The sequence below is a fragment of the Sus scrofa genome, chromosome 14 (genome assembly GCF_000003025.6).
Source record: "Sus scrofa isolate TJ Tabasco breed Duroc chromosome 14, Sscrofa11.1, whole genome shotgun sequence".
Lineage (NCBI taxonomy): Eukaryota > Metazoa > Chordata > Mammalia > Artiodactyla > Suidae > Sus > Sus scrofa.
Window position 1 is genome coordinate 106,923,397 of NC_010456.5, and position 25,982 is coordinate 106,949,378.

The window sequence follows — 25,982 nt, forward strand, 5'->3', positions numbered from 1 at the left end:
GCAGACTCCAAACTCTGCCACCCTAAGTGACTCGCAGCTGTGGAGGTGGGTGGGAGCTGTAATGGCCCCAGATAAGCAGGGAGGGGGACAGCTCATGTGACGCTGAGAGGTCCCGGGCAAAGGGGATAGATCGGGCCAAAGTGGGTGGGTCACAGGGTCCTGGAGCTGTCCCCTTCCTGCACTGTGGACCACACCCCTGTCTCCCAAAGAACCAAGTGGCAAGGTCTGGCGGAAACAAGGTTTGAGAAAGCGTAACACACGAAATAATGGTTACATTGAGAAGTAACGTTTGAGAAATGGTAACATGATATACTTTGGATCTTTTCTGGAGTGTGTCACCATGGCCCTTAGCACAGTGGAAGCTTGGAGAAAGTTCTGTGGCACAGAAACCTGCCAGACTTGGTAACACCAAGTGCTCCCACAGAAGTTAGTTGAATAACATACTACAGGGGGAGAAATACAACCTAGTGACTGAGGATGTTTAAAAAATGTTTAAAATATTCAAATCTATGGATCTCTCATTTTCTCTTTAAAAAGTTTTCTTAACTTTTTTTTTTTTTTTTTTGAGGCAATGTGGTACAGTGACAGCACTGGGACATTGCACGAGGAATGTACTGACAGCAGTGGGACACTGCATGAGCAATGTTGATAAATAGTGGTGGATTCTGTCTATCTCAGCCTTCTCACTTGTTCTATTTGACAGGATTGGTCTAAAGAAAACACTGTTACAAGATTTTTTAAGGAAATCTTGGTAAATATAATATCACAATGCCATTCAATGAGTGCATGGAATTTCCTCAATTCAGAGAAAAGCAGAAAAAGTACTTTGTTATTGTTGTTGCAGTTTTGGCCATGTCTATGGCATATGTAAATTCCCAGGCCAGGGATCACACCTGTACCACAATAGTGACCTGAGCCACTGCAGCGACAACACCAGATCCTTAACCCACTGTGCTGCAAGGGAACTCTGGTACATCTTGATTAAACTAAACAATTAATTTATATAACTTTTTTTTTTAATAACCAGGGGTCTCTGGTTTAAAAGAAAGGTGGGGGGGATACTTTTTTACAAATTTTTTTTTTAAATGGAAGATTTTATTTGAACCAAATTAAGATTTATAACCCAAGACCAGCCTCTCAGAAAGATCTGAGAACTGCTCTATCCATTAAAGGTAAAAGCAAAGTTATTTAAGAATTTGAGACAGAAGCTTACACATTAAAGGATGGATTATTGATAGTTTATACAATTCTCTTGTATGAATACAAAGCAAGCAGTGAGTCATGGGTCACCGTGGCCTTGTACAAAATTAAGAAGGAAGGTTATCTCCTATAGAATTATCTTTTTTTTTTTATTCCCCCCCCCCCCGCCCGCTGTACAGCATGGGGATCAAGTTACTCTCACATGTATACATTTTTTTCCCCACCATTTGTTCTGTTGCAATATGAGTATCTAGACATAGCTCTCAATGCTACTCAGCAGGCTCTCCTTGTAAATCTATTCTAAATTGTAACTGATAATCCCAAGCTCCCAATGCCTCCCACTCCCTTTACAAAAAATTTTAATTGGAGTATGGTTGACTTATAACATTGTGTTAGTTCATGGGGAGGGGGTACTTTTGCTACGCCATGCAAAATATTTTACAAGGATTATCTCAGCTGCCCTGCAGGAGAGGCATTTTTATGCCCATTTTACAAATGAGAAAATTCGAGGTGGGGCGGTTGGTGACTTGCTCACAAAGACAGTGAGCAGCATCGTCAGGATGCAAACCCAGGACTTCCTGATTCTAGAGCCCACGATCTGCCCATTAGGCCACCACTTCCCGTGAGCTGTTAAGCTACAGGAATGGAGTTAGGACAAACAAAGCCAGACCGCACCAGCTCTGTGCCTGGTTTCTGGAAACTGACCTTGTCTCCCATTTTGTGTTGGAGGAGATCGGAACTACAGCTGAGCAGGCCCCACAGGGCATTTCCTGACCTCTAAGGATGGAGGGCTTTCCCTCTCAGCAGCAGACGTGGGGCCTCCCATCGGCAGGACAACAGGATGGCTGCTGCTCTGTGCTGCCCAAGAAAGCTCACCGCCCACTTGAATCCATGATTAGATACGAAGTAAGCAGGTTCCTCTTGGAACCCAGTCACAGGTAGCATTTCCCAAGTTTCGTTCTACATAAAATAAAAGGTTTAGGAGTTCACTTGTGGCACAGTAGATTAAGGATCTGGTGGTGTCACTGCAGTGGCTTGGGTTACTGCTGTGGTGTGGATTCAGACCCTGGCCTGGGAACTTCCACATGCCTCAGGCATGGCCAAAAAAACCCAAACCAACCAACTGACCAACCCAAAACCCAACAATGACAAAAAAAAAACCCAAACAGAAAGGTTTTCTGGTCATCTAAACTCAAGTAACCCTGACGAAATCAGCTCATCAGTTTCTGCATGGAAAGCATTCTAGAGAGCCACTGATATGCCAATAGCAAAGTCTGAGGGGTGGGAGGTGGAGAGACGTAGGATGCAGTGGTTCCCAGGCTCATTTCTATGATGGAACACTATCTGAGAAATATTTTACAGAGATACTTAGAGAAATGCTGGTCTCCTGCGGGTTCCCATAAGCCTTTACTCTCTCGGGAAGTAGTAGCAAAACGATTGCTTCTGGTTCCTCCCACAGAGAAGGTCAGCTCAAGCCACCACTTAATCAAGCAATCTGAATCCTTACATAGGAGGTGGCAGAGCAGCACAGCAGTGAGAGCCCAGGCTCTGGCACCAGGCTGCCTGGATGTGGATCCCAACTCCATCTCTGCCAGCTTGGGCAGGCTCCTTAACCTTGCGGCCCTTGGTTTCCCCATGAGTACAAAGTAAATAATAACAGCACCAACCCCAGAGCGTTACAGTGAGAGCTGAATGAGCTAAATAGGTATTTGAATGGTGCTTGGCGCATGGTAAACTCTTAAAAACTACTGCTTTTCTTTCTTTTTTTTGGCCACACCCATGGTATATGGAAGTTCCCAGGCCAGCTTAGCCCCACACTGGATCCTTAAGCCCCTTAACCCATTGCATCACAGCAGGAACTCCTAAACACTACTGCTATCTATTTATTTATTTATTTATTTTGTCTTTTTTTGTCTCTTTAGGGCTGCACTCACGGCATATGGAGGTTCCCAGGCTAGGGGTCGAATCGGAGCTGTAGCTGCTGGCCTAAGCCACAGCCACATCAACACCAGATCCGAGCCATGTCTGCAACCTATACCACAGCCCACAGCAATGCCAGATCCTTAACCCACTGAGCAAGGCCAAGGATTGAACCCAAAACCTCATGGTTCCTAGTCGATTTGTTTCCGCTGTGCCACGACGGGAAATCCTACTGCTATCTATCTATCTATCTATCTATCTATCTATCTATCTATCTATCTATCTATTGTCTTTTTGCCATTTCCTGGGCCGCTCCCACACATATGGAGGTTCCCAGGCTAGGGGATGAATTGGAGCTGTAGCTGCCAGCCTACGCCACAGCCACAGCCACAGCCATGTGGGATCCGAGCTGCGTCTGCAACCTACACCACAGCTCACAGCAAAGCTGGATCCTTAACCCACTGAGCAAGGCCAGGGATCGAACCCGCAACCTCATGGTTCCTAGTTGGATTCGTTAACCACTGCAACACGATGGGAACTCCGCCCTACTGCTTTTTAAATCGCTGTTATTTCTCCACCTCTTCTCTATGAGTGAACTTCCGCATTTCAAAGAGGCAGTTGAGTGAATATGACGGGTGGCACTTACTTTAGCGTCTGAGCTTTAAAGTCAAATTTTGCTCTGGCAGGTCTCATCTAAACACAAGAAACAATGACAAGTTAGACTCACAATTCATGTACAAAGAAAAGGACCCATTTTCACAGGTTCCCAGAGAGCAGAGCAGAAAAATCCGCCCTAACCAGTTTACGCTGCTGTTGCAATATGGGCAAAATTCCACTTTGTCTGACCTTAGCAGAGTACTAGATGGAGGTCTGGTCAGCTTTGCCACGCATCAGGTGACGATCTGCCTCGGGAGGGCCAGATTTAGGGAAGAGATGGGTCAGAAAAACCCTAAAGCTGAAACGCTGGTTCCCAAAGCTGACCGCTGCTATTAAAAAACAGCCAGAAGTCCCAAGTCATTCCTTCTCTCCTGTCTTACTCTTTGGGGAACGTGTTCTATTTGCCTGACTTCAATTATGACCTGCAAGTAGATGAACCCCTGACCGACCTCTCACGTCACCTCCAACTCCACATACTTCCCACGGTCTGTGAAATCACCCAAGAAGCCCGATAAAGCGAGCCCTGAGCTCATTCTCTTCCTCCAGGGCTTCCGTTCTTGTGGGGTTGCCCTCGCCTCCAGGACCCCTGGGCCTGAAAGTCATCTGCGGCCCCCGGCTCCACTCTCTCATCAAGTCTGTCATGAAGTCACGGCAAGCCTCCCCCCCCCCCCCCCCCGCCCCCAGGACCCGACTCGGGTCCGACCTCTAGTCTCTCCAGGCACAAAGCGTCCTTTGATTTTTCCTTCTCTTCACTCTAATCTACTGTCACTCAGGAGCACAAATAACATTCCTCAAATACGTCCATCACATCACTTCCTCGCTTTGAAGTTGGCTGAGTCTTTCAACTGCCCTCAGATCAACTCGAGGTGGGTAAATGAGGCCGTTGGGTAATTTCTCCCCACTCCTACCTAACTGCCTTTATCTCCTACGACACTCTTCCTGTTCCAGTCAGGCAAACCGATGTGCTACACCTTGTCTAGACACCCCTTCTTTGTCTGGAATGTCTTTTTTTCCTTTTTTTGTCATTTAGGGCCACATCCGCAGCATATGGAGGTTCCCAGGCTAGGGGTCGAATCAGAGCTGGAGCGGCTGGCCACACCACAGCCACAGCAAGGTGCCTGGAATTTCTTCATCTCCAATTCCAGCAAAAAGAGTAAAAGAGTCCCCTTGACATATTGTAGTTATTTGCACATGTTTCTTCCCCACCACTAAAAGCAGTTATTTGAACAAATTTTTTTAAAAAAAGAAAAACAGAGGGGAGAAATTATGTGAGTACACCACCCATGGCTGCCAACAGAATTCTGCCCCAGCCATGAGCAGCTCCAACTGCTGTGGAGCAACAATGGGATAAAAATTAAATCACATACTTCAATATGAGAAGGCACGAACAAAGCAGAGGGGAAAAAGAGTCTGGGTGAGGGGGGATAAAGTGTTTTTTAGAAGCTTCACCAAGCTTAGTTTTAGATTTGATCCCTTAGTGAAATGCCCATGTTTCCAGGCTCCTCCACTTGGGGTCTTTTTTGTAGGGACCTTCTTTAAGGCCATGACTTCTCTGCAGGAATTTTTTATTTTCACATTTTCATGCGATGGTTCCATCTATCTACCTACAAATGTACATATTAGAAATCGATTGAATATATCTTATAATTAATATATCATAATCAATGTCAAAGAATTTCAATGCCTGCATCTGTGTCTGTGATCAAAGAAGATAAATTGACAGTTGTAAGCAAATTAAAAAAAAAGAACAAATATGATGTTAATAATAAATGACAAGTTCAGAAGAGAAGGCCAAATGACCAACACTGTAAGGACAAAAGTTTCACAGTGATTCCAATTTAAAAAAAAAAAAAAAAAAAAAGGTGGTTACCTCATGACAGTCAGCTGTAGAGCTGAGTGAACTTTAAAAAATTTATACCAATGAGAGTTCCCGTTGTGGCTCAGCAGTAACGAGCCTGACTAGTATCCATGAAGATGCAGGTTCTATCCCCGGCCTTGCTCAGTGGGTTAAAAGATCTGGTGTTGCTGTGAGCTGTGGTCTAGGTTGCAGACATGGCTCAGATCTGACATTGTTGTGGCTGTGGTACAGGCTGGCAGCTGCAGCTCCAACTCAACCCCTAGCCCAAGAATTTCCATATTCCACTGGTGTGGCCATAAAAAAAAAAAAAAAAAATTACCGAAGTAGCACCATGTTCACACTCTGCGTGGCAACTGAGTTCAGGCAAAATGATATCATCTATCAATTAAATTAATAAAACCCAAACTATATGATGAATAGCTAGTGGGGCCTATGTCACTCAAATGATAGCGACATGAGTATTAATCAGCTATTACACTGAATGTATACACTTTGGCCTTACTCCCCCATCTCTCCACCTTCTCAAGCCCCAGACACACACGTGCTTCCCCAAAGAAGCTAATCTTCAGCAGGGCCACTTAAGGGTCACATGGCAAAACAAACATCAACGTTAAGATGCAGCATTTGGCCAGCACAGGAATTTCAACATGTTGACCTTCCTGCAGGAGGCCAAAGCCTGGATGAAATCACTTCAAGATTTGTGCTGCTTTGTTCCTTCTATAATATTAGGTTTTGTAATCTCAGCTGAGAAAGCTCAAAATTAAGGGAACAAAGGAAATCTCTCTCAGAGAGCTCTTACCCCAACTGCAAAACTCTCTGTTTCAAAATTCCTCGGTGAGGCTTAAGCTCCACTGAACACTTTTGTCAGTGAATTCACTGTAGGACACTGAGAGGCAGTACTGTATGTCCTAGGAGTTACACTAAACCATCTCTTCAAAGAAGAATCTTATCATTGTCCACCCCATAGCTACTAATGCATAGGGACTAAGGTATAGCTTTCTAAGCAGAATGCACAGGCAACATGGTACCATGATAAAATGCAGATGGAGAGGACCGGACCGATGAAAGCAGCTGATGCTCTAAGGCATGCATTTGGGGGTGTGCGCCTAGCAGACCCCGGTCCCACAGCCAGGCATGCTTGGACATACAGAGCACAGGACACAATGGGAGTCATGTCCACCGATCAGCCAGAGAAGAGCCAAAGCAAGCCTAAGGGAAGCCAGGATGACAGATGCTGTTTGGAGAACTAATTTGGCCTACGGAGGGCAATGCCGAGGGGAGGCAAATATTGCTTTGGGTCAAGCAGCAGATCGAGGCGACCAAAACAGACCTCTGACCCAGATTTCCTTTTTGCCGTATCGTCTATATTGAGGAGGTCCCCAAAGCGCTCATTAGTGATAAACTGATGGTGCGTCGGGATGACGCCCGTGTGGCGTCGAGCTGCAATATCGGCCTCTTCTTGCTCTCGCTTAAGTCGTCTCTGGTCCGCTAAAAGTTTCTGCCATGAAATTGCATAAAATGGGCTGTGAATCATCTGGTCCAGGGTACTGGAAAACTCCCAACCAAAACAATTGAGGAAAAAGGTGCTGGGTCAATAGGGAGGAAACAGATGTTGGAGGGGCTCTATGGCCACAACTGTGACACTCCCGCTGTAACCACCCACTGTGCACTCCCAGCACTGTGGGGAGAAACCTGGGGACCGCTGGGATGTGGGGAGGGCTAAGCCCTGCACAGTTACACTGTCCCCAGACTCTCTCCCCGCTCAGCCCAAAGCCTCCTGCCTCCTGATACCAGGTGGCCAGGGCCAGGTCACCCAGGGGGACACCAGGAGCCACTCACGAGCATGGCAGGGGGCCAGAAGTGCTGTCCTTACCTCGCTTAAGCAGTGACAAGTTCCCACAGTGTATTCCCATGGTGGGACCAGGGCTGGCTAATCCCTCCTGCCCAAATCAGGCCTGTTAAACCTGCTGTGGGCTTTTACTGTGTGGTTCTATGGCAAGCAAGTCACTTTTGTGCTTCCTATTCCTGCTGCTCTAGAGGTACTCACTTCAGAAAATATGGCACTGCTTCTGCTGGGCCAGACAACCTTTCCTCTGAGCACAATCTTTAGGTCTCAGAACATGTACCAAAGGCTATTTAGGTGACTGACAGAGAGTATCACTTACTTATTATGACTTTGTTTTGTTTTGTCTTGCTTTTTAGGACTGCACCCACAGCATACGGAGGTTCCCAGGCTAGGGGTCGAATTGGAGCTATAGCTGCCAGCCTACACCACAGCCACAGCAACTTGGGATCCGTGCCGAGTCTGCGACCTATATACCACAGCTCGCGGCAATGCTGGATCCTTAACCCACGGATGGAGGCCAGGGATCGAACCTGTGTCCTCATGCATACTACTCAGATTAATTTCCACTGAGCCATGATGGGAACTCAGATCATTACTTTTAACTTAACTCTTTCCTCATTAGGTGAAAGGAAGCTGAGTTGAAGGGCATGGCATAGACTATGAATACAGAAGATAAACCAAGCATAATGGTACCTGGGTTTAGAAGAAATAACCTCTCCTAAGGAAATAGTCATCTATTTCTAGTTTTAAAGGCCTTTTAAAATAATTAAACAATGTTGTATCTAACTACATGTCCTCATTGCCTACTGAAATGACCCTATAGAAGTGAATTTTAATGTCTTCTTACTCCATACGAATTAAACTTATGGTCCTGGGATTGACATTTCTTGCAGGAAAGCTCTAGTTAGAACTGATCATTCTTAGCATTCTCAATAAAGCATCAGTCTTCTTCCAGCACACAATTAAATGCCCTCAGTGACACCTAGCCCCCAAGGAGGGAGGGCCCACGTTCTATGTTCCTCCGGGGTCCACCAGTAATAAAGCAACTGGTCGTGGCTTTCCGGTGCTCAGGTAAGCGTGGTAAGGATTAATCAAGACAAGACACGAGGAAGTGCTCTGTGAAGCACAGGGGAGCTCTGGTTTCCAGCTCAGCCTCTGGAAAAAGTTAACTTGCTCGGTGGCCCTGGACAAGCCGCCACCCTGTGTCAGCCCTTTCCTAGATAAAACAAGGGGACTGGCTATATGTCCCTCCCGGGACTGACGAGTTCTCGCTCTCTGAGATGCCATTATCACCAATGGTAATAATAAACCATCTGCCCATTAAAAGGCCAGGACCGTCATTCCCCTCGATGGGACATGGGTTATTGCTGAAGCAATGGAAATGGAAGGATGCAAACGGAGCAGAGCTCCCTACCCAGCACCCGAACATGACCTCAGTAAATCCATATTCCCAGTTTAACCACATGAGCCAAAAATGATGGATTAAGACACAAGGATTCCCGAGCCTGTGTTATTCAGGGCGAGCTGCTCACCCTCTGAATTGCGAAACCAGCAAAGTAAAATCTGCTGCCCACGTGGTAGGCAAGACGTCTATCACTAAACCTTCTGGGTTGGATGCTAGGGGTACTGCTACCCAAACGGAATGTCATCTTCTCTCATCAGAGAAGCCCTGGCTCAGATACGTGGGAATCTTGTTATCTCAGTGACAGTGACCAAAAGGCATCTGTTCTGTGGCCCAATGGACACTCCTTGTGAGTGGGGTTTTCACCTTATTACTACAAATAATTCTGTCCATCAGATGCCTCTTCCTGTTTCCACGGACAGGTGCAAGTGTCTTACCGAACTGTCTGTGTTGTGCCTGGAGAGGGGTGGAGCGATGGTCATTTTTGCCCTTTGTCTCCCCATCGGGCAGCGGTGACTGTTACTCTCCAGCTCTTTTCAATGTCAGCCTTGCTCTAATCCACCAGGAAACTCCCCCTACACTCTGAAGCCACTCAACAAAACAGAGCAACCCAGGAAAAAGGCTTCAGACTTTACAGGGGAAGGGGCAGATTTGGGTACACATGAATGCCCTCCCCTGCCACCAACAGGTTCAAAGCAAGTCTTCCATCTCTTACTTCACTGCGGGAAAATGGTCATCAGGGCTTGTTTAATCTATAGGGCTCTTTCTTACGGGAACATGAAGTCTGGAAAGCACGCCTCATAACAACACTTCATCACAATGGAAGCTTGTGATCTTGCCTGTTTAGCTGATACGCAGAACGACCCCTTCCTAAACCCCAGGAAACACCGCTCCTTTTCGGACCTGTCAGTTCTACCACTGTAGGACAGATATCGCAGTAACTTCCAGACAAGCTCTGCATCCTGAAGTCCTGGGGTGGGGAGTTACCAATGCTTATTGGGGTATCTCTCTTCTGAGTTCAAGGCAACTTAAAACGGTTTTTATAAAATGCGCCATTGGTTATATTCTTTTTCAGTGTCCTCTTTCTCCTACTGCATCCTTCTCAATGTGAACTATGCTTTATGCCAATAGAGAGTGGGTGGTATTGGAGAAACAGGAGGGTGGTTGTCCTGGAGAGTAATTAGGTGGGGGACTCTGCTTAATAACAAGAGGAAGGGCCTCTGGGTTCCCCTTGCAAGGCACCGAATGCAGCGGTGGGCAACCTCTTTCTGAACTTCCCAGGCCGCAGTACTGGCTGGCCTTGGCATTTGGAACCTGGGGCCTTGGGGAAAATCAGTCCTACTTTTTGGAAAAGTAGAGTAAGAGAGGAGTGACGGAGCCTATGTCATCTAAAAAGTCACCTGTGAAAACCCAATGTTTGCTTCTAACTGCTAGACCATATCCCCTCCCTGAATGTGTACCTCCTTCATATTTTTAACTGCCCAAGAGCTAAGAGATTTCAAAGGGGGCGATTACCTCTTTATCATCATGACGTCTTCGAATAAATTCTTCTGTAGACTCCAAGTAATCAGCTGGGATAAAATGCCTTGGCGATTCTGAATCTTCAAAACAATAAAGTAGAATTAAAACAGGCAAGGTTTGAGTAGGAAACCAGATTGGGAAGAGATTTCACCTTTCAGCCGTGAGAAATAATATCAAGTGTTCACCGTCTTTGGTGGTCAGTACTCAAATTCTGAAGGAAAAAAAACCCAAATCCCCTCCCTCTTGTTTCTTGACTTAGGAACCCGTTTAATACAAAGAAAACTAATCAGAGGCAAAACGTGAGCAAAGAGAGGATTTTCTTTGAAAAGGGCCCCTATTAAGAGACGTGCAGGATCTTACAGGGACGCACACTGTACACACACACACACACACACACACACACACACACACACGTGCGCGCGCGCACACACACACGGCCACCGAGAGAGGCTGCCTCTCAAAAAACCACGGGGTGAGTTGAGATTGGTGTGAACTGCAAAGGTGTTCAAGAGTTCAAATGAACAAATTTCTCAGAGGAGCTAAACGGCCAATTTTTCTTTCGAAACAGAGTTTGGCGGTTAGTCTAAATGACACGGGGGGTCTGTTTTTAAAGAAGTGCAGCCACTACGAGCCATGATTAATTGCCAAGCAAAACAAACAGAAAACGAAGGACGGACCAGAAAATGAGCACCAAGGGCACACGGGAGGAGGGAACAAAGCAAGCAGAGTGGAGAGATGGGTGAGGTGAGATGGGGCAAAGACACAGAAGGCCACCTCCGAGGGATGTTCCCAGTTCACTTTGGGGGTTGTTGTTCCTGTCCAGGCCGTGGTCTGGGTATGACATGGAGTTCCCGTTACTAAAGGCTCTCGGGCAGACCTCCGGGGCTGAGGGTCTCTCCTGAGGGGCCTCAGAGGTCCGGCTCAGCCTGGCCATGGTGTGCCGGGAAGACAGGCGTTTGGGGACCGAGGGCTTCTCCCCAGAGGGGGGCTCATCCAGATGGGGCTGACTGGGGGGCTCTGCCTTCTGGCCTGAGAAGTCCCCGGAGCAAGGCTGTCTAGGGGGGTGCTGGAGAGGCTTTTTCAACCGAAAAGGGAGGGGGCTCATTAGGTAGATGTTCCTGAGGAGCGTGGCCTTGTCCCCCCGGGGGTCTGGGCGCCAGTCGGGCCGCCTGCAGGTCTGCTGCTGCTCGTGCCTCCGGATGGTGGTGAAGCGGGTGTATGAGGCTGGGCAGGTGCCCTTGCACTTGTTGAGGCGGTGTTTGGGGAAGTCTCCATGCACACTGCTGCTGCTGCCCTCTCGGCTGTCGCTGGAGATGTTAGAGCATCGGTCCAGCTCGTCTGAGCAGGTGGAGAGGGGCTCGGAAGGCATGAGGCCCCGGAAGCCCAGGGTGGGATCCGCCATCCGGCTACATATTGGGGAGGCATAGAGGCCCTCGGGGCTGAGCCCCTCCACCACCTCTCTGGGCCGGAGCTTCGTCGACTCCAGCAGGGACTCGGCCGATCGGGCGGAGGTCAGGCCGCCCCGGGCCAGCGCAGGCGTGGGGGACTTGCTCAGCCTGCCCGACAGGTCCAGGGACGGCATGGAGCGTGAGCGCTGGATCAGCTGCTCGAAAGCCGTGATGCGGGAGGAGACGGTGTGCTTGGGGATGTTCTCCGAGCCCTCCTGGCTGGGGCCCAGCTCGCCCCTGGACAGTGCCAGGCCGCTCCTCTCAAAGTGGGAGGCAAGATCCCGCACACTGGAGGAGGAGACGGAGCCCAGGGAGAGGCCGGCCCGGTTGATGTGGTGCATGTCCCGGTAGAGCACAGTGAACTGCGAGCCGGCCCTTCTGGAGAGCGGGCAGGGCCTCCTGGAGCCAGTGCTGTACTCCTGCAGGCTCATGGTGCTGCCCAACTTGCCGTCGTAGTCCCGCCTCGAGCGCATCAGCAGGTTCTCCACACTGCCCCCCACTTGCAGAGGGAGGCCTCTCTTGGAGTCACCCAGAGAAACCGAGACACACAAGTTCTCGTAGCTCTGAGCCTTTTCTGATGGCAACAGGATGCTCTTCTGATCCTGCAAAAGAGCGCTGGGAGCAGAGAGCCTGGGTTTGAATTTGGAGGGGAGGATTTCCGAAATGCAGGCTTTCGCGGCAGACAGGGGTTTCTTGTGCTTACACCCAGGGCCTAACACACTGCTAGTGTGACCCGCTCGGCTATGGACTGAAGATGAAGAAATAATGTGAGCATTCCCACCTTTACGATCCACTGGAAAGCATGCAGAATAAAATAAACAGACCCATTAGGTTAAAGCTGAAAGCTGCTACGAAAAGGAAAAAAAAAAAAAAAAAAGGAGAGGTAACATGCTCATTTGTCATAAGGGGTTTTTGGGTTTTGGTTTTAATTTCCAGTCGATGTCCGGAAGCAAAATAATCTGTGCTGCAAAGCAGGTGCAAAGATGCAACGAAAAATGGCCACCCTGTTAGAGTTAGGAAAAGCTCAGCTAATTTCTAAGAAAAGGGAATCAGAACGAAAAAGAGAGAGATGCTTCAGGGAGAGCAAGAGTGGGTTCAAAGGAAGGGACGCTATTAATACCAGAAAGAAAAATGGCCGGTGAAACACTAGGGGAGGGGCTAGGTGGGCTTGATGGCCTGGAAATGGATCTGAACAAGTCAAAACTTATCCCAGTAGCTGGAGGTTCCCCGCCCCCCAGCCCTGCCGCCAACACCCCGATGATGGGTGTGGATGGGCAAGCAGCACCCCCAGATTCACCCAGTTACCTTTCGTGGAGGCCGAGCTGGATGGCCGCTTGAGCCCGCTCAGGCCCTGGAGAGGGATGTCTCCTCCTTCCAAGACACTTTTATAAATCTGCCTCTCGTTCTCCAAGCTAGCAAAGTCCCCGGGAGCCCCATCTGATTCCCTCTTCACTGCGTGGAAGTTGGAAGAATATATACTGAGAATGATGGAATTTTCAAAGAGAGAAGAGGGGGAAAAATATACAGAATAAGATTTAATATTTTTAACATTTTTTTCAAAAAAGCACCTTACCAGCTGTGTACAAGGCAACACCCTTCCTAGCATCCTAATCAAGAACCGTCCTTTTGGAGTTCCTGTCGTGGCTCAGTGGTTAACAAATCCGACTAGGAACCATGAGGTTGCGGGTTCGATCCCTGCCCTTGCTCAGTGGGTTAAGGATCCGGTGTTGCCGTGAGCTGTGGTATAGGTTGCAGATGTGGCTCGGATCCTGCGTTGCTGTGGCTCTGGCATAGGTTGGTAGCTAGAGCTCCGATTCGACCCCTAGCCTGGGAACCTCCATATGCTGTGGGAGCAGCCCAAGAAATGGCAAAAAGACAAAAAAAAAAAAAAAAAAAAGAACCATCCTTTCTAAAGGACACTCTTACCGAGACAGCGCGCTATAGATAAGACAGGCTCACAGGTGCCCTTGGGAGCTCAGGAATTCTGTCCAAACAGCAAGGTGCTCTAACCCACATGATGGCATTTGTGCTTTAAAAGAAGAACTCTGAGAAATACCTCCTAGGGAAAGAGGGCAGTAGCAGGGGTCGGCCAGGAGCTGGGGGCCCTGTGGCTGCACACGAGATGGGACAACCAAGGACCTGAGTGGAGCCTCTGCATGTTGATGGCTGGTATTGGCCACTCCAGGTCCACCACCTGGATTATTTTTCTGGGTTGATCCTTGCAAGTGCTTTGACCAATGCAGTATGGAAATCAACCATGAAAGGGGGTGACCCAGCTGTGTTGGGTCTCCAGGAAGACCAGCCACCAAGTGTAACGGGAAGCTGGGATCCATGTGCTTTTTATCCCAGCCACATGTTGCACCAGCTGCTTTCAAAATGTGTATTGAGAACATTATGATGTGTGTTATAAGTGTAAACTATGGCTCACTTACAGCTTTCATTTATTTTGTGGGTTTTTTTTTTTCTTTTTGCCATTTCTTGGGCTGCTCCCATGGCATATGGAGGTTCCCAGGCTAGGGGTCGAATTGGAGCTGTAGCCACTGAACTAAGTCAGAGTCACAGCAATGCAGGATCTGAGCCACTTCTGCGACCTACACCACAGCTCACGGCAACGCCAGATCCTTAACCCACTGAGCAAGGGCAGGGACCGAACCCGCAACCTCATGGTTCCTAGTCGGATTCATTAACCACTGTGCCACGACGGGAGCTCCAGCCTTCATTTATTTTGACCATGCTGAGAATCTAGGTATTTTTGCACACCACCACAAATCCTTTTGGGAATGAGGTGGGGCACAGGCAAAGGTAAGAGCACTTATTTGCTAAACCTTCCCCCTCTCCCAATTCCAGTTTTCTATGCCCTTGTCCACTGACACACACACACACACACACACACACACTCAGATAAGTGCTGACCTCTCTACCACAAAAGCACTCAAGTGCCCGCTAGGCTGCTTTTCAGTCCTATTGAATTCCAGTTACTGACATCAATATGGACTTTCCAGCTCTTAAGACATCAACAGCTTGATGAAATTGCTTCATCTCAATATTTCATTGTGAATATTATCAGGGGAAAGAAAAGGTTAAGGAATTACAATAGAGGACACCAAGACACCACCCTTGAAACCTAGATTCTACAAGGAACGGTGTTCTGCTTTCACTTGCTCCCATCTGCCCATCTCTTTCCCCCTCCCCATGCATCAGTACACTGTTATTTTTATACTCCCACAGACTCTGGGTCCCCATGGTTACAGACAATGACAGCAACTGCAGCCCTACACCCTGCTTGGGGAGCCGTCCCATGTGGGTGGCCCTGGGCTAAACACCTGATAATCATTCTCTAATTCCCACAAGCAATCCTACTTTCTCCCATTTTCAGATGAGGACGAGGCACAGGGAGGGCAAAGGAGACTGGCAGAGGTGGAACTTGAATCTTGCCGTCAGACACCCTGACTATACTCTCAGCTGCTGTAACATTTCCCGACCACCCAGGAGGCAGTGCCTTCCAAGAGCCCAGGCTCGCACATCACAGGAAACGGGCTTAAAGATGCTGGAGCTTCGTGTGCCTCATCACTGCCAAGGGCCACCTGCCAGGGTGCACTCTTGGACAAGTGTCCAGAACAAGGAGTCAGAAACGGAAAAGAGATGAGACTGTGGTAGGACAGGCGACCTCTCCACCTCAAAGTGGTCAAGGTCCCCACTGCTTCCAGCACTGGTAACAACCCCTTCCTGGTCTCCGCCAATCCTGGGCCCTGGTTCTATGCCCACCGCTGCTTTAAGGGCTTCCCAGGTCTCCTCAGGGCACTGCCAGGCTGTCCAGGTGCTCAGTCCCTCCTCATTCCTCCAGCCTAGGTCAGGGGATCAAATGCTTCTCCCTGTTCCTCGGACGACATGGGAGAACCTAAGGGGAATCTAAGGGGAAAGAATCGAAGCTGACAACGTAAAAGCAGGCAAATGAAGCGAGGCTACAGAGCACCCTCCAGGGCATGTGTCTCCAAGGAGCAGCCCCTGGGAGAGGCAGAATGAAGCCAGGCTCTTCCTCCCAGGCTGTGCCCTTGTTTGCAGGTGCCCACTTGACTATCTTGGCCACGGGTGCACTCAATACACATTGGTTGAATGAATAAAAGGTCACATTTTCAGAAAGTAAAACTGGCACACATGATCTAAGGATATGTTTTGACTTTTGAAATTATGCATTTAGAAATTCTTTCACAAGTATCAGAATTATACCACATTTACTGAGGGCTCCTAGCTCCCAATATCAGTGACCAGGGAGTCATCGGAAGGGTGGAAAGAGAAACTACAAGGGATTAGGACAGCGTGGGCTGAGGCTGGCTGTCCCTACTGTGTACTGGGCCCCTGCCTGGAGGTACCCCTCCCTCCCTAGAGACAAGCAGGTGCAGCTTTCCAGGCTCTGAGGTGACACCCACACCGCTTTTGGCTCTCCTGCTTCTGCCTGTAGGAGGCGTCCCCAGCCACTACCCTGGGTTCTGATTGATAAAAGCCGTCAACTCTTGCTCGAGGGCTGGAGAACCCCTAAAGCTGCCTTGCAAGGTTGTGGGACTCTGCCAATTTAAATAAATGTAAGTTCATTTAAACTGGCTTTAAATTTGAATTTCACAATTAAAAATAAATCTGGGGCATTCCCATGGTAGCTCAGTGGGAAACGAATCTGACTAGTATCCATGAGGATGCGGGTTTGATCCCTGGCCCCGCTCAGTGGGTTAAGGATCTGACATGGCCATGAGCTGTGGTGTAGGTCGCAGACACAGCTCAGATCCTGCATTGCTGTGGCTGTGGGGTAGGCCAGCAGCTATAGCTCTGATTCAATGCCTAGGCTGGGAACTGCCACATGCCGTGGATGCAGCCCCCCACCCACCCATAAAAAAAGGAAAGAAAGAAAAAATAAACCTGCCCCTTTTCTACATTTCCCTTTCACAGTCCACCCTCTTCTTTTCTTTTTCTTTTTTTCCCACATCCTCAGCATGTGGAAGCTCCTGAGCCAGGGATGGAACCCGAGCCTCACAGTGACAACGCTGGATCCTAAACCCGCTGCGCAGGAGCGCCTCCATTCTCTTCCTTTTGGCTGTATTATTTTATTTTGTTGTCCAGTTGAACCCCATGTTTCTCCTTTTTGTACAGCCTCAACTGAGAAAAGATCCTTTAGGCTCGCCAACCCACACTGGGATGACGGAGATCTATCTTGAGAGGGGACCGTCTCTAAAGCCCTGTCTGCCTTGGTGTGGGGTTAGCAGATCGCCCTCAGCACCAGGGACTGACCAACAGTGGTTTCTGTCCTGCTGCCCATGAAACTACCTCAGCCTCAGGCAGAACTGCCAAGCCCACCCCCCTTGTGCCTCCTCACTTCGTTTGGTTACGACTCTCAGCCATAACTGGCTGCCTGATCTCACACGCACCCCCCACCTCACCAGTTGTCAGAACCCACCTCCCTCCCACAACCACCCCACTTCTGGCTTTATTCCACCCGTTATCACCCTGTTTTCCTGCTTCCCACTAGAACAACAAGCCAGTCCTCAGGAAACCTCTCAGAATAGATTTGCTACGGCCAATTGTTTTCTTTCTGATACCAAAGCCAACATGTTTTTCCAGATGTGGAACACTTTGCAACGGAGGGCCTCCTTGTTTAAAAAGGGCACCTGAAAGCTCCTGAACACTGTTTTTGTTTTTTGTTTTTTTGTTTGGTCTTTTTGCCTTTTCTAAGGCCTCTCCTGTGGCACATGGAGGTTCCCAGGCTAGGGGTCGAATTGGAGCTGTAGCCGCCAGCCTTTGCCAGAGTTACAGCAACGAGGGATCCGAGCTGCGTCTGCGGCCTACACCATAGCTCACGGCAACGCTGGGTCCTTAACCCACTGAGCGAGGCCAGGCATCGAACCCACAACCTCATGGTTCCTAGTCGGATTCATTAACCACTGTGCCATGATGGGAACTCCCTCCTGAACACTGTTTTTAAATGTATCATCTCCACTGGCTCGCCGAAGGTTAGAAAGTCATATCATTTGTCCCAGTGTCCCCAAGGGGAGTCTCAGGAGCAGAGTGGTGAAGGCATGTGCAAAAGGTCACGGAGTTCTTGGGTCTTTGCTGTGGTTCGAACAGATCAGAGAGGATGGGAAAACCTGCCAGACTGATTGAGAAAGGCCAATTCGGGCTAGCAACCACTGACTACGTAACATAACAGGTCCAATTCAGGAGCTCAGCCCTCGGGTAGCCTGAGTCAAGCCATTTTCGGTTAGGAAAGTGCAAGCCAGGAGACAGCGGTGGAGAACTCGACCTCTGGCTAAGATGCAGCGCTGGCTGCTGAGTTTCAAGGGACAGTCAACAAAAGCACACTCGCTGGAAGGACAAAGTGAGAGAACAGAACAATCGTCTTAGGGCTAACTGTTCCCAATGATGTTAACAGGCGGGCTCTGGAGGAGGCAGGCAGGGTCCGGGCAGGCTGAGATTCCAGCCCAGCTCCAACAAGGAATGTGATCGGCTGAGGCAAACCCGCTCTGTTTAAAAAGTTGGGAAGAATCCGTTTCTTTCAGCCTCAGCCTCTTTCATCTGCAAAACTAATACGGGTTGGTGAGATGGTCCGAGAAATCCATCTTCAAATCTGTACAGACCTTTCTTTTGAACCCCAGACGTAAACATTCAACTGCCTTCTAAACATGCCCAGCTGGCCCGGTCCTCAGGCATGTTCAACCCAACCTGTCCCAACCAAACCTGTGTTCCTCTATCTCCCCCTTCACCCAAGCCAGAAAGCCGAGGGGATCAACCCCCTTTCTCCCTCTCCTTGCCCCCCAGACCCAGGCAGTCACTAAGTCCTGCTCACTCCCTGTCCTTGACACAGCTCACATGAATTCCTCTGCTCCCCATCCCCGCTCACCCCCGTCTCTGCAGGAAGCACAGCATTGCTTCCATGGCACCTCTGCAGCTCCGACTCCCTCCAATCATCCTTGCAAATCACTGCCAGTGATGTTGTCAGAAGACCTCAGTTTGTCATCTCAACGCTCATCTCATTCACTCCACAAGTATTTACTTAGCAGCTCCTCAGTGTCAATCACTCTCCTAGGTGGAGGTTCTACCGAGGACAAAGCAGACAAAAACGTCCAGCCTCATGGAATTCAAAGAATGCGTATGGATATATGGCTGGGTCACTTTGCTGTGCAGCAGAAATTGTCAGAACACTGTAAATCAACTATAATTTAAAAAAAAAATTTTTTTTTAAACCTATTTAAGAAGAAAAAAAAGTAATTGTTTCTAGATTTGGGGGGAGGGAGTCTAGACAATCTTGAAGAGTGCTTTAATGCTACAGGAAAAAAATTTTTGTGTAGTTATAATATAATGTTACTGTCATTCACTTCTTATTTGATGCGCCACTATAAAACGTTTCTTTCCTCCTCCACAAAACAGAGGTGCTGACTCTTTCCTGGATCCCATCACTGAATGTACCACCCTGAATTCTGGTTGTCAGGTACAAGCGTGTAATTTTCCAATGAGACTCTGAGCCCCTTGAGGCCAGGGCGTTTATCTTGCTCATCTTTGCATGCCTGGTGTCTAGGACCACTGTTCAATAAATACCTTTTAGTGGAACAAATAGTTTTATGAAATTAAATGCCTATAAGCACACAGATTTCTGACATTTTTAAGGCCTGGGGCTGGGGGCGGGGCGGGGGGGGGGAGTTGTGTGTGTCTCTCTAATCTTTCACATAGTTTTTTAGGTAATGATTTGTGTTTTGATCTTAGGTGAGATTAAGGGGAAAACGTGTTTTCTCTAGTGGAACAGGACCATTTAGAAAAGAGCAGTTGTTCTTGAGTGCCACTTGCTGGCCATATAGAGTAAAGCTCTTTCGTTAAGCAAAAAATTTATCCATGCTAATGAATGCTAAGTAATGAAGAAAATGAGGAGTCAACACAGCTAACTTACAGATCTGATAACTCCAGGGAAATAAAATTCAAAGTTGGACATACAGTGTGATCATGATTATAAAAATCCATTTTGTTCAAGGAAGAACTGAGAGTTGTATCGGGATCTTGGGACAATGGGTAGATTTATTCCTTTCTAGTCCCAGGTTCTTCTAATATTGTGATATGGAATCATGTTAATAAAATTCTACACTGCAGTCTGCTTAAGATGTGAAAACGGATTTAAAACAACAGCATCACTTCTGCAGTGACCACAGAGTTTTGGATCCCCAGCCACCCATGACTCTTCTTTCTTAGTCCTTGGCTTAAGTCAAAGTGCAGCCAGTATTTCTTTCCTGCATGATTCACATCCGTGCAATGAAAGAGGCCAGGTAGGTTCACAAGCTACCTGCCTCTGTGCTAAGCAAGTGGGATTCCAGTTAAGGGAGATTTAAGATCATTTCTTCAGCATTTACTGTGCATCTGCCTATGTGTCAGGCGCCACACTTAGGCGGACTCCTCACCAATTCCAAACACAGAAAAACCTTATAAACTGGGAGAAAACCGAGCCTGAATTATTGAAAAATCCCCACATGGAAGAATAGCAGGAGGGGAAAACATCTATTCCTGCCAAGTGTGGGCTCTGGCTGAAAAACAGTGGTCTCTGGCGACCTATTTCAATGATACAAATAGAGCACTTGGTAAATTAACACATCAAATATCTTTATGTACACAAGTACTCAGTGTCTCAAAGCAATTTGCTCTTTTAAAAAGTCTGCATTTGTCCCCTTCAATCCTGCTAACACACTACTACATAAATGGTTGCTTGTTTTTTTTTTTTTTATCACTCAAAACAGTAAAGCCTAGCATGACTTCGGTTAATTGATTACTCAGTTTTGAATCCATATTGGTACAGGTGAGAGTTTACTGGTAGATCCCAGCCAGGACCATCACTGCTCTCGTTCAGCAACAGCTCTGCCACACACGGCTTTAGAACCTAGGCACACATACCTTCATGTGCTTGTTTCCTCGCCTATAAAACAGGGATTAAAAATAACGCCTGATCCCAGAATGTTGAGGACTAAATGAGGTAACGTACATACGGTGCTAAGCACAGGACGGGGCACACAGCAAATGCTAAGTCATTAAATGATCATTTCATTCAAGACCTGTGCTCCTAACTCTGATAGCTGGTGGGAGCTGCCTTCTCTTCTGAATACTTTTAACCTCTACAATCTAGTTCATTCACTAGCCATATTTCCTTTTTATTTCCATTTTTTTTTTTTTTGATGTATGTTTTGTCCCTAAAGCTATTTAGGGGACTCTATCTTATGCCCCTATTATAAGACCCAGCATAGTGCCTTAGATCCAGAAGAAATTCACTCAGCCACTTGAAGCGATTTTCCACCAAAATACCCTAGTCCCAGCTGAATGACTTTCAAATGCAACTACTCTTGCAAAATGCCTTCTTTGGTGAGGGAGGTTGGATATGCCCAAGTGGTGGTAATATTTCCCACCTTAATCCATAAACTCTGCATTCAGACCAAGTCAATTTTTTTTTTTTTTTTCTTTTCAGGGCTACACCTGCAGTATATGGAGGTTCCCAGGCTAGGGGTCCAATCAGAGCTACAGCTGCTGGCCTTCACCACAGCCGCAGCAACACTGGATCTGAGCTGTGTCTGCGACCTACACCACAGCTCACGGCAAGGCCAGATCCTTAAGCCGCTGAGCGAGGCCAGGGATTGAACCTGCAACTCCATGGTTCCTAGTCAGATTTCCGCTGTGTCACAATGGGAATTCCTCAGACCAAGTCAGGCTTCTATTTGAACATGAGACTAGGTATAGGGGAACTTGGTTCACGGTGGACTCACAATAGGACCGGTAATAGCATTCCTTTCCTCCTTGTTTCAAACGTCACATAGATGGTAACAGAACAGTGGTAAGATGAGAAGCCGCTCCTACCTACTGGACACACCAGGCACTATGGAGATGCAGTACTTACCCTCATAGAGTTTACAATGTATTGTAGTTATAAAAACACAAGAGCATAATGCAAGGAGAGAGCCAGAGAAGTGTGGAGAGGTACTACCATGAGACTGGGTATAGGAAGGCTGTGATAGAGCTCATTTACACAAGCCAAATCTGGGGGCGGGGGCCGGGGGGGCCAGGGGGCACAAACATTTGGGATAACAGCTGCATCGTAAAGTACGGAGACAAGCAACCTGGGAGAGACCATGGATGGTGTGGGGGAGGGGGAAAGGAGGCTGGGGGTTACTCCATGAAGGAGTGGGCTATGCATTCATCACCCAGGCAGGGTTCTCAGAACTGGTCTCAGGGAGTACAGATCTCTGAGATGGAGAATCAGACAAGTCGGCCCCTTCTTGGCTCCATCTTCCCCTGTGACAGGTCCAGCCTGAGGACCCCACCCCCAGTGTTATAGCAGATGTAGTCTTTTTCACCCCACCCCACCCCAAGAATCAACAAATGAACTTACTTTTCTTTGTGTGTGTGTGTGCATTTTAGGGCTGCACCTGTGACATATGGAGGTTCCCAGGCTAGGGGTAGAATCGGAGCTATCACTGCTGGCCTACGCCACAGCCACAGCCACAGGCACAGCAGGATCTGAGCCGTGTCTGCAACCTATACCACAGCTCACAGCAATGCAGGATCCTTAATCCACTGAGTGAGGCCAGGGATTGAACCCTCATCCTCATGGATCCTAGTCAGGTTTGTTAACTGCTGAGCCACTAAGGGAACTCCTGAACTTACATTCTAACAGTAAAGATGCCAACACAAGGAAAAATTTATCAAAGGTAATATGATTCATCCCAAAACTAACTTGGAAAAGGAGGAGGAGAAAACTAACTGGAAGACCACCATGCTATTTATCACCAAATTGCATGTCATTCCAAACCACTAGACTGATACAAATAAAACACAAGCCTCTCCCCAGTTCTAACATTTAATACATCAAGCCATGGAAACACCAGCAACTTACTATCCAGGAGGCTCTGAAGAAGTTTCCGGAGTGGGGCTGACTGCTGAGCTCTGTAAATGTCAAAAAAAAAAAAAAAAAGATGATGATTTACTTTGACTCAAACATTTCAAGCCAAGGGGAAAATGAGACAAGCCCCTTCCTCAAGGCTTCAGTGCTGGGGGAGGGCGGGGTTCTTCCTCTGGGAGGAGGGTTTCTGGGCTTTTGCCTCCCAGTGGCTGCAGCCAAGACTTTCCAGGTGGGTCGGGGGATGGCCCACCCCTCATGTTTATCTTCAGTCACAGGCCCACCGCATGGCAACATGCATTAGCGACATGGACAGCTTACCCCCAGCACCACCCCCCCACCACCAAGCCCACCAGACTCCTTCATGCACCCAAAAGCCACAACCAGAAACAGAGTCATCCAACACTTCAGGTACAGGATGCAAAAATGCATTTTAAAAGACTGTACTTCTGGGAGTTCCCGTTGTGGCAAAGTGCAAATGAATCCGGTAGGAACCATGAGGTTGTGAGTTTGATCCCTGGCCCCGCTCAGTGGGTCGAGGATCTGGCATTGCCGTAAGCTGCGGAGTAGGTCACAGATGCGGCTCGGATCTGGCGTTGCTGTGGCTGTGGCACAGGCTGGCAGCTACAGCTCCAATTAGACCCCTAGCCTGGGAACCTCCATATGCCGCAGGTTTGGGCCTAAAAAGACAAAAAAGACAAACATAAAAATAAAAATAAAATAAAAGACTGTCTTTCTGGATCACTTGTCCACCCCTGCAGATTCGAAAGTGTGGAAATAGAAACACAGTTTCACAAAACCTATTAGTGACTGTTTCAGCATGAGTGGGGGGACATGCTATAAAAATACAGGCCACTATGCAAAATGAAGAAAACAATCAAGAGCTCTATGCAGAGAAAAAGCAGCATAATTACAGTTTACAGTTTCTGTTGTCATGGAGAAAGAAAGGCAAGGGGTTTGATACATTTGTTTTTAAAAATCACCTGGTAGGTGAATAAACCAATGTCAAGGTCACTTTTAAAGATGCTCCTGGAGTTCCCATCCTGGCTCAGCAGAAACGAATCTGGCCAGTATTCATGAGGGTGCAGGTTCAATCCCTGGCCTGGCTGAGCGGGTTAAGGATCTGGCGTTGCCATGAGCTGTGGTGTAGGTCACAGACGCAGCTTGGCAGCTGCAGCTCTGAATCAACCCCTAGCCTGGGAACCTCCACATGCCTCAGAGGTGGTCCTAAAATAAATAAATAAACAAATAAATAAATAAAAAATAAAGATGCTCCTATCTCTACTAAAGACCACTTCAAGAAAAATGAGCTCTTGGGCGAAGAGATATCTGGGGAAAGAAGAGAAACGCCAGGAAAAGACTGTGAAAGAAGGAGATGATGGGAGGGGAAACAGCCCTCATCAGGGGCTCGACCCCCCAGCCCCCCTGTACTCCCAGCCCCACTACTCCTGAGAAGGCACTGCTCCCATCTCCATATTCATCCTGCCAGCCCCCTTGCCTGCATGGGACCCCCACCCCACCCCCACTACACCTCGCACCTGCCTCATCATGGCACCTCATCGTCTCTGTGCAACCCCGCTCGGTCCTCTGGAAACTCCCCCACACCTTCCTTCCACTGTCACACATTGTCAGTCAGTGCTGGACCCTGGGGGGGTCCCCCTCACGCTTCACCATATACTTGAGCCCCTGTCAACTACTTACCCAGCAACCTCCAAAGTCTTTAGAAGCCTCTTGGTTGTCAAATGCACTGAACTTTCCTCCACGTCTATTTTTAGGGGGCCCCTCAGGCAGCTCTCAACTTGCCCCACCTCCACGTTTGCTCCTCACTGTTCTTCTCTGACCTGGCCCTCCGCCTCCCGTTCCGTGGCATCCAACATCCAGATGGGTGGCTGTGGGCCTCCCTTCCATCTGTTCATCTACCCCAGGATGTCAACCTTCACTTCTTAGGAGATCTAGTCTTCTGCTTCCAACTGTCTATTGGATACTCCCTATAGGAGACCCAAAGACCACCTGGAAAATAAACTACCCCAAACCACCTCCCTCATCCTCCCTCTGCACTGACTTCCTCCCCACCTTTCCTATGTGACATACTGATGTCCCCATTCTTCCAGCTTCCCGACCAAAACGCTATAGTTGCCATGTCTCCATCCCATCCCCCCAATTCTCTATTCTCACATCAATTCGTTAAAATGTCCCATTGCAACTTCCTCTGGGATGTCTCACATCCACCCTCCCCCGCCCTCCAGGTGGGTGGCCATGGTGTTGGGGGTCTCACCCCTACACGCTTGGACTCCTGCAGTAGCCTCCTCACCCTCTCAGCCTCCGACTAGAGGGTTTCCCTTCCACTCAGTTTCTCTAGCATGAGGACACTAGTTCTCTAAAACACTTCCTGAATTCCATTGCTGGCCTCAGGGAAAGCTCAATCATCTCCTTAACCATATGGTCTGACTCTACAATCCAGGGCCAACCCTCTTTTCCCAAACCTACCTCCCACCGTTACTACCCCAAATTGCCTATCACAGCTGTGTGCATCTACTTTATTCCTGAGTAAACCCGAAACACACTCGCTTTGGGGCCCCTCGCCGTGCCTCAGAGGGATGGCCCCCATTCTCCCCGCAGACCCAAATTCCACAAGCCTGCGAAGTCGCCCATGATTTCCTGGACGACTTCTCCCTCTTCTGAGCACTCAGAGCCTGTAGCGTTCACTTAGCTCTTACCAGGCAGCGCTGTGAACTGCTGGAGATCTTTTGTTTATGAGCATGACGACGCTGTCATGCCCTTGGAGGCCACGTCCACTCTTCGTGCTGATTTAGAACCTCTCTCAGCACGTCTTGCCCACACATTAGGGACTAGGGGTCGCACATGACTGAACCAATGTCAAGAGGATCCAGCCCTGCGTCAGGCACCTCTTTGGTGCACCCAGCCCCGGGCAGGGTTGTGAGGACTGGATGCCATTGCTGCCCGAGGGAGGCTGCAGGTGGTGAGTCCTCCTCTAGCTGCCTTCCAGCCTGGCACGTGTTACAGAACCACTCAGACTTGGGGAAAACGTGCCTGCCAATTCCTTCTGGGCTCCCGTCCTGCCCCCAGCTCACTTTAGCTCTTACCTGCAGCCACAGTTCTCCTTAAGAACCAGCTCCACCCTCCCTTCCCACGGCAGCTAGGGTTGGTGCCCCGTCTGCACCCTGGCTGGAAACTCAGCTCCCACTTTGCCCACCCCGTCACCTAGC

The 25,982-nt window shown here is 48.5% G+C and overlaps 1 protein-coding gene across 50 annotated transcripts in view; it reads right to left on the reverse strand.

The window, feature by feature from the left end:
- SORBS1 (sorbin and SH3 domain containing 1) overlaps positions 1-25,982 on the reverse strand; it is a 241,706-nt gene that overhangs the window by 27,633 nt on the left and 188,091 nt on the right. For 28 of the 50 annotated variants that reach the window (XM_005671334.3, XM_021074170.1, XM_021074165.1 and 25 more), the window contains 5 exons: positions 22,753-22,802; positions 13,158-13,330; positions 10,399-10,484; positions 6,966-7,133; positions 3,767-3,813 (listed from right to left, as the gene is read on the reverse strand). In XM_005671334.3, coding sequence (XP_005671391.2) covers positions 3,767-3,813; positions 6,966-7,133; positions 10,399-10,484; positions 13,158-13,330; positions 22,753-22,802 — 524 coding nt within the window. Of the gene's footprint in view, positions 1-3,766; positions 3,814-6,965; positions 7,134-10,398; positions 10,485-11,178; positions 12,646-13,157; positions 13,331-22,752; positions 22,803-25,982 lie in introns of all 50 variants that reach the window. The other 22 variants (XM_021074138.1, XM_021074137.1, XM_021074136.1 and 19 more) reach the window with 2 other exon arrangements.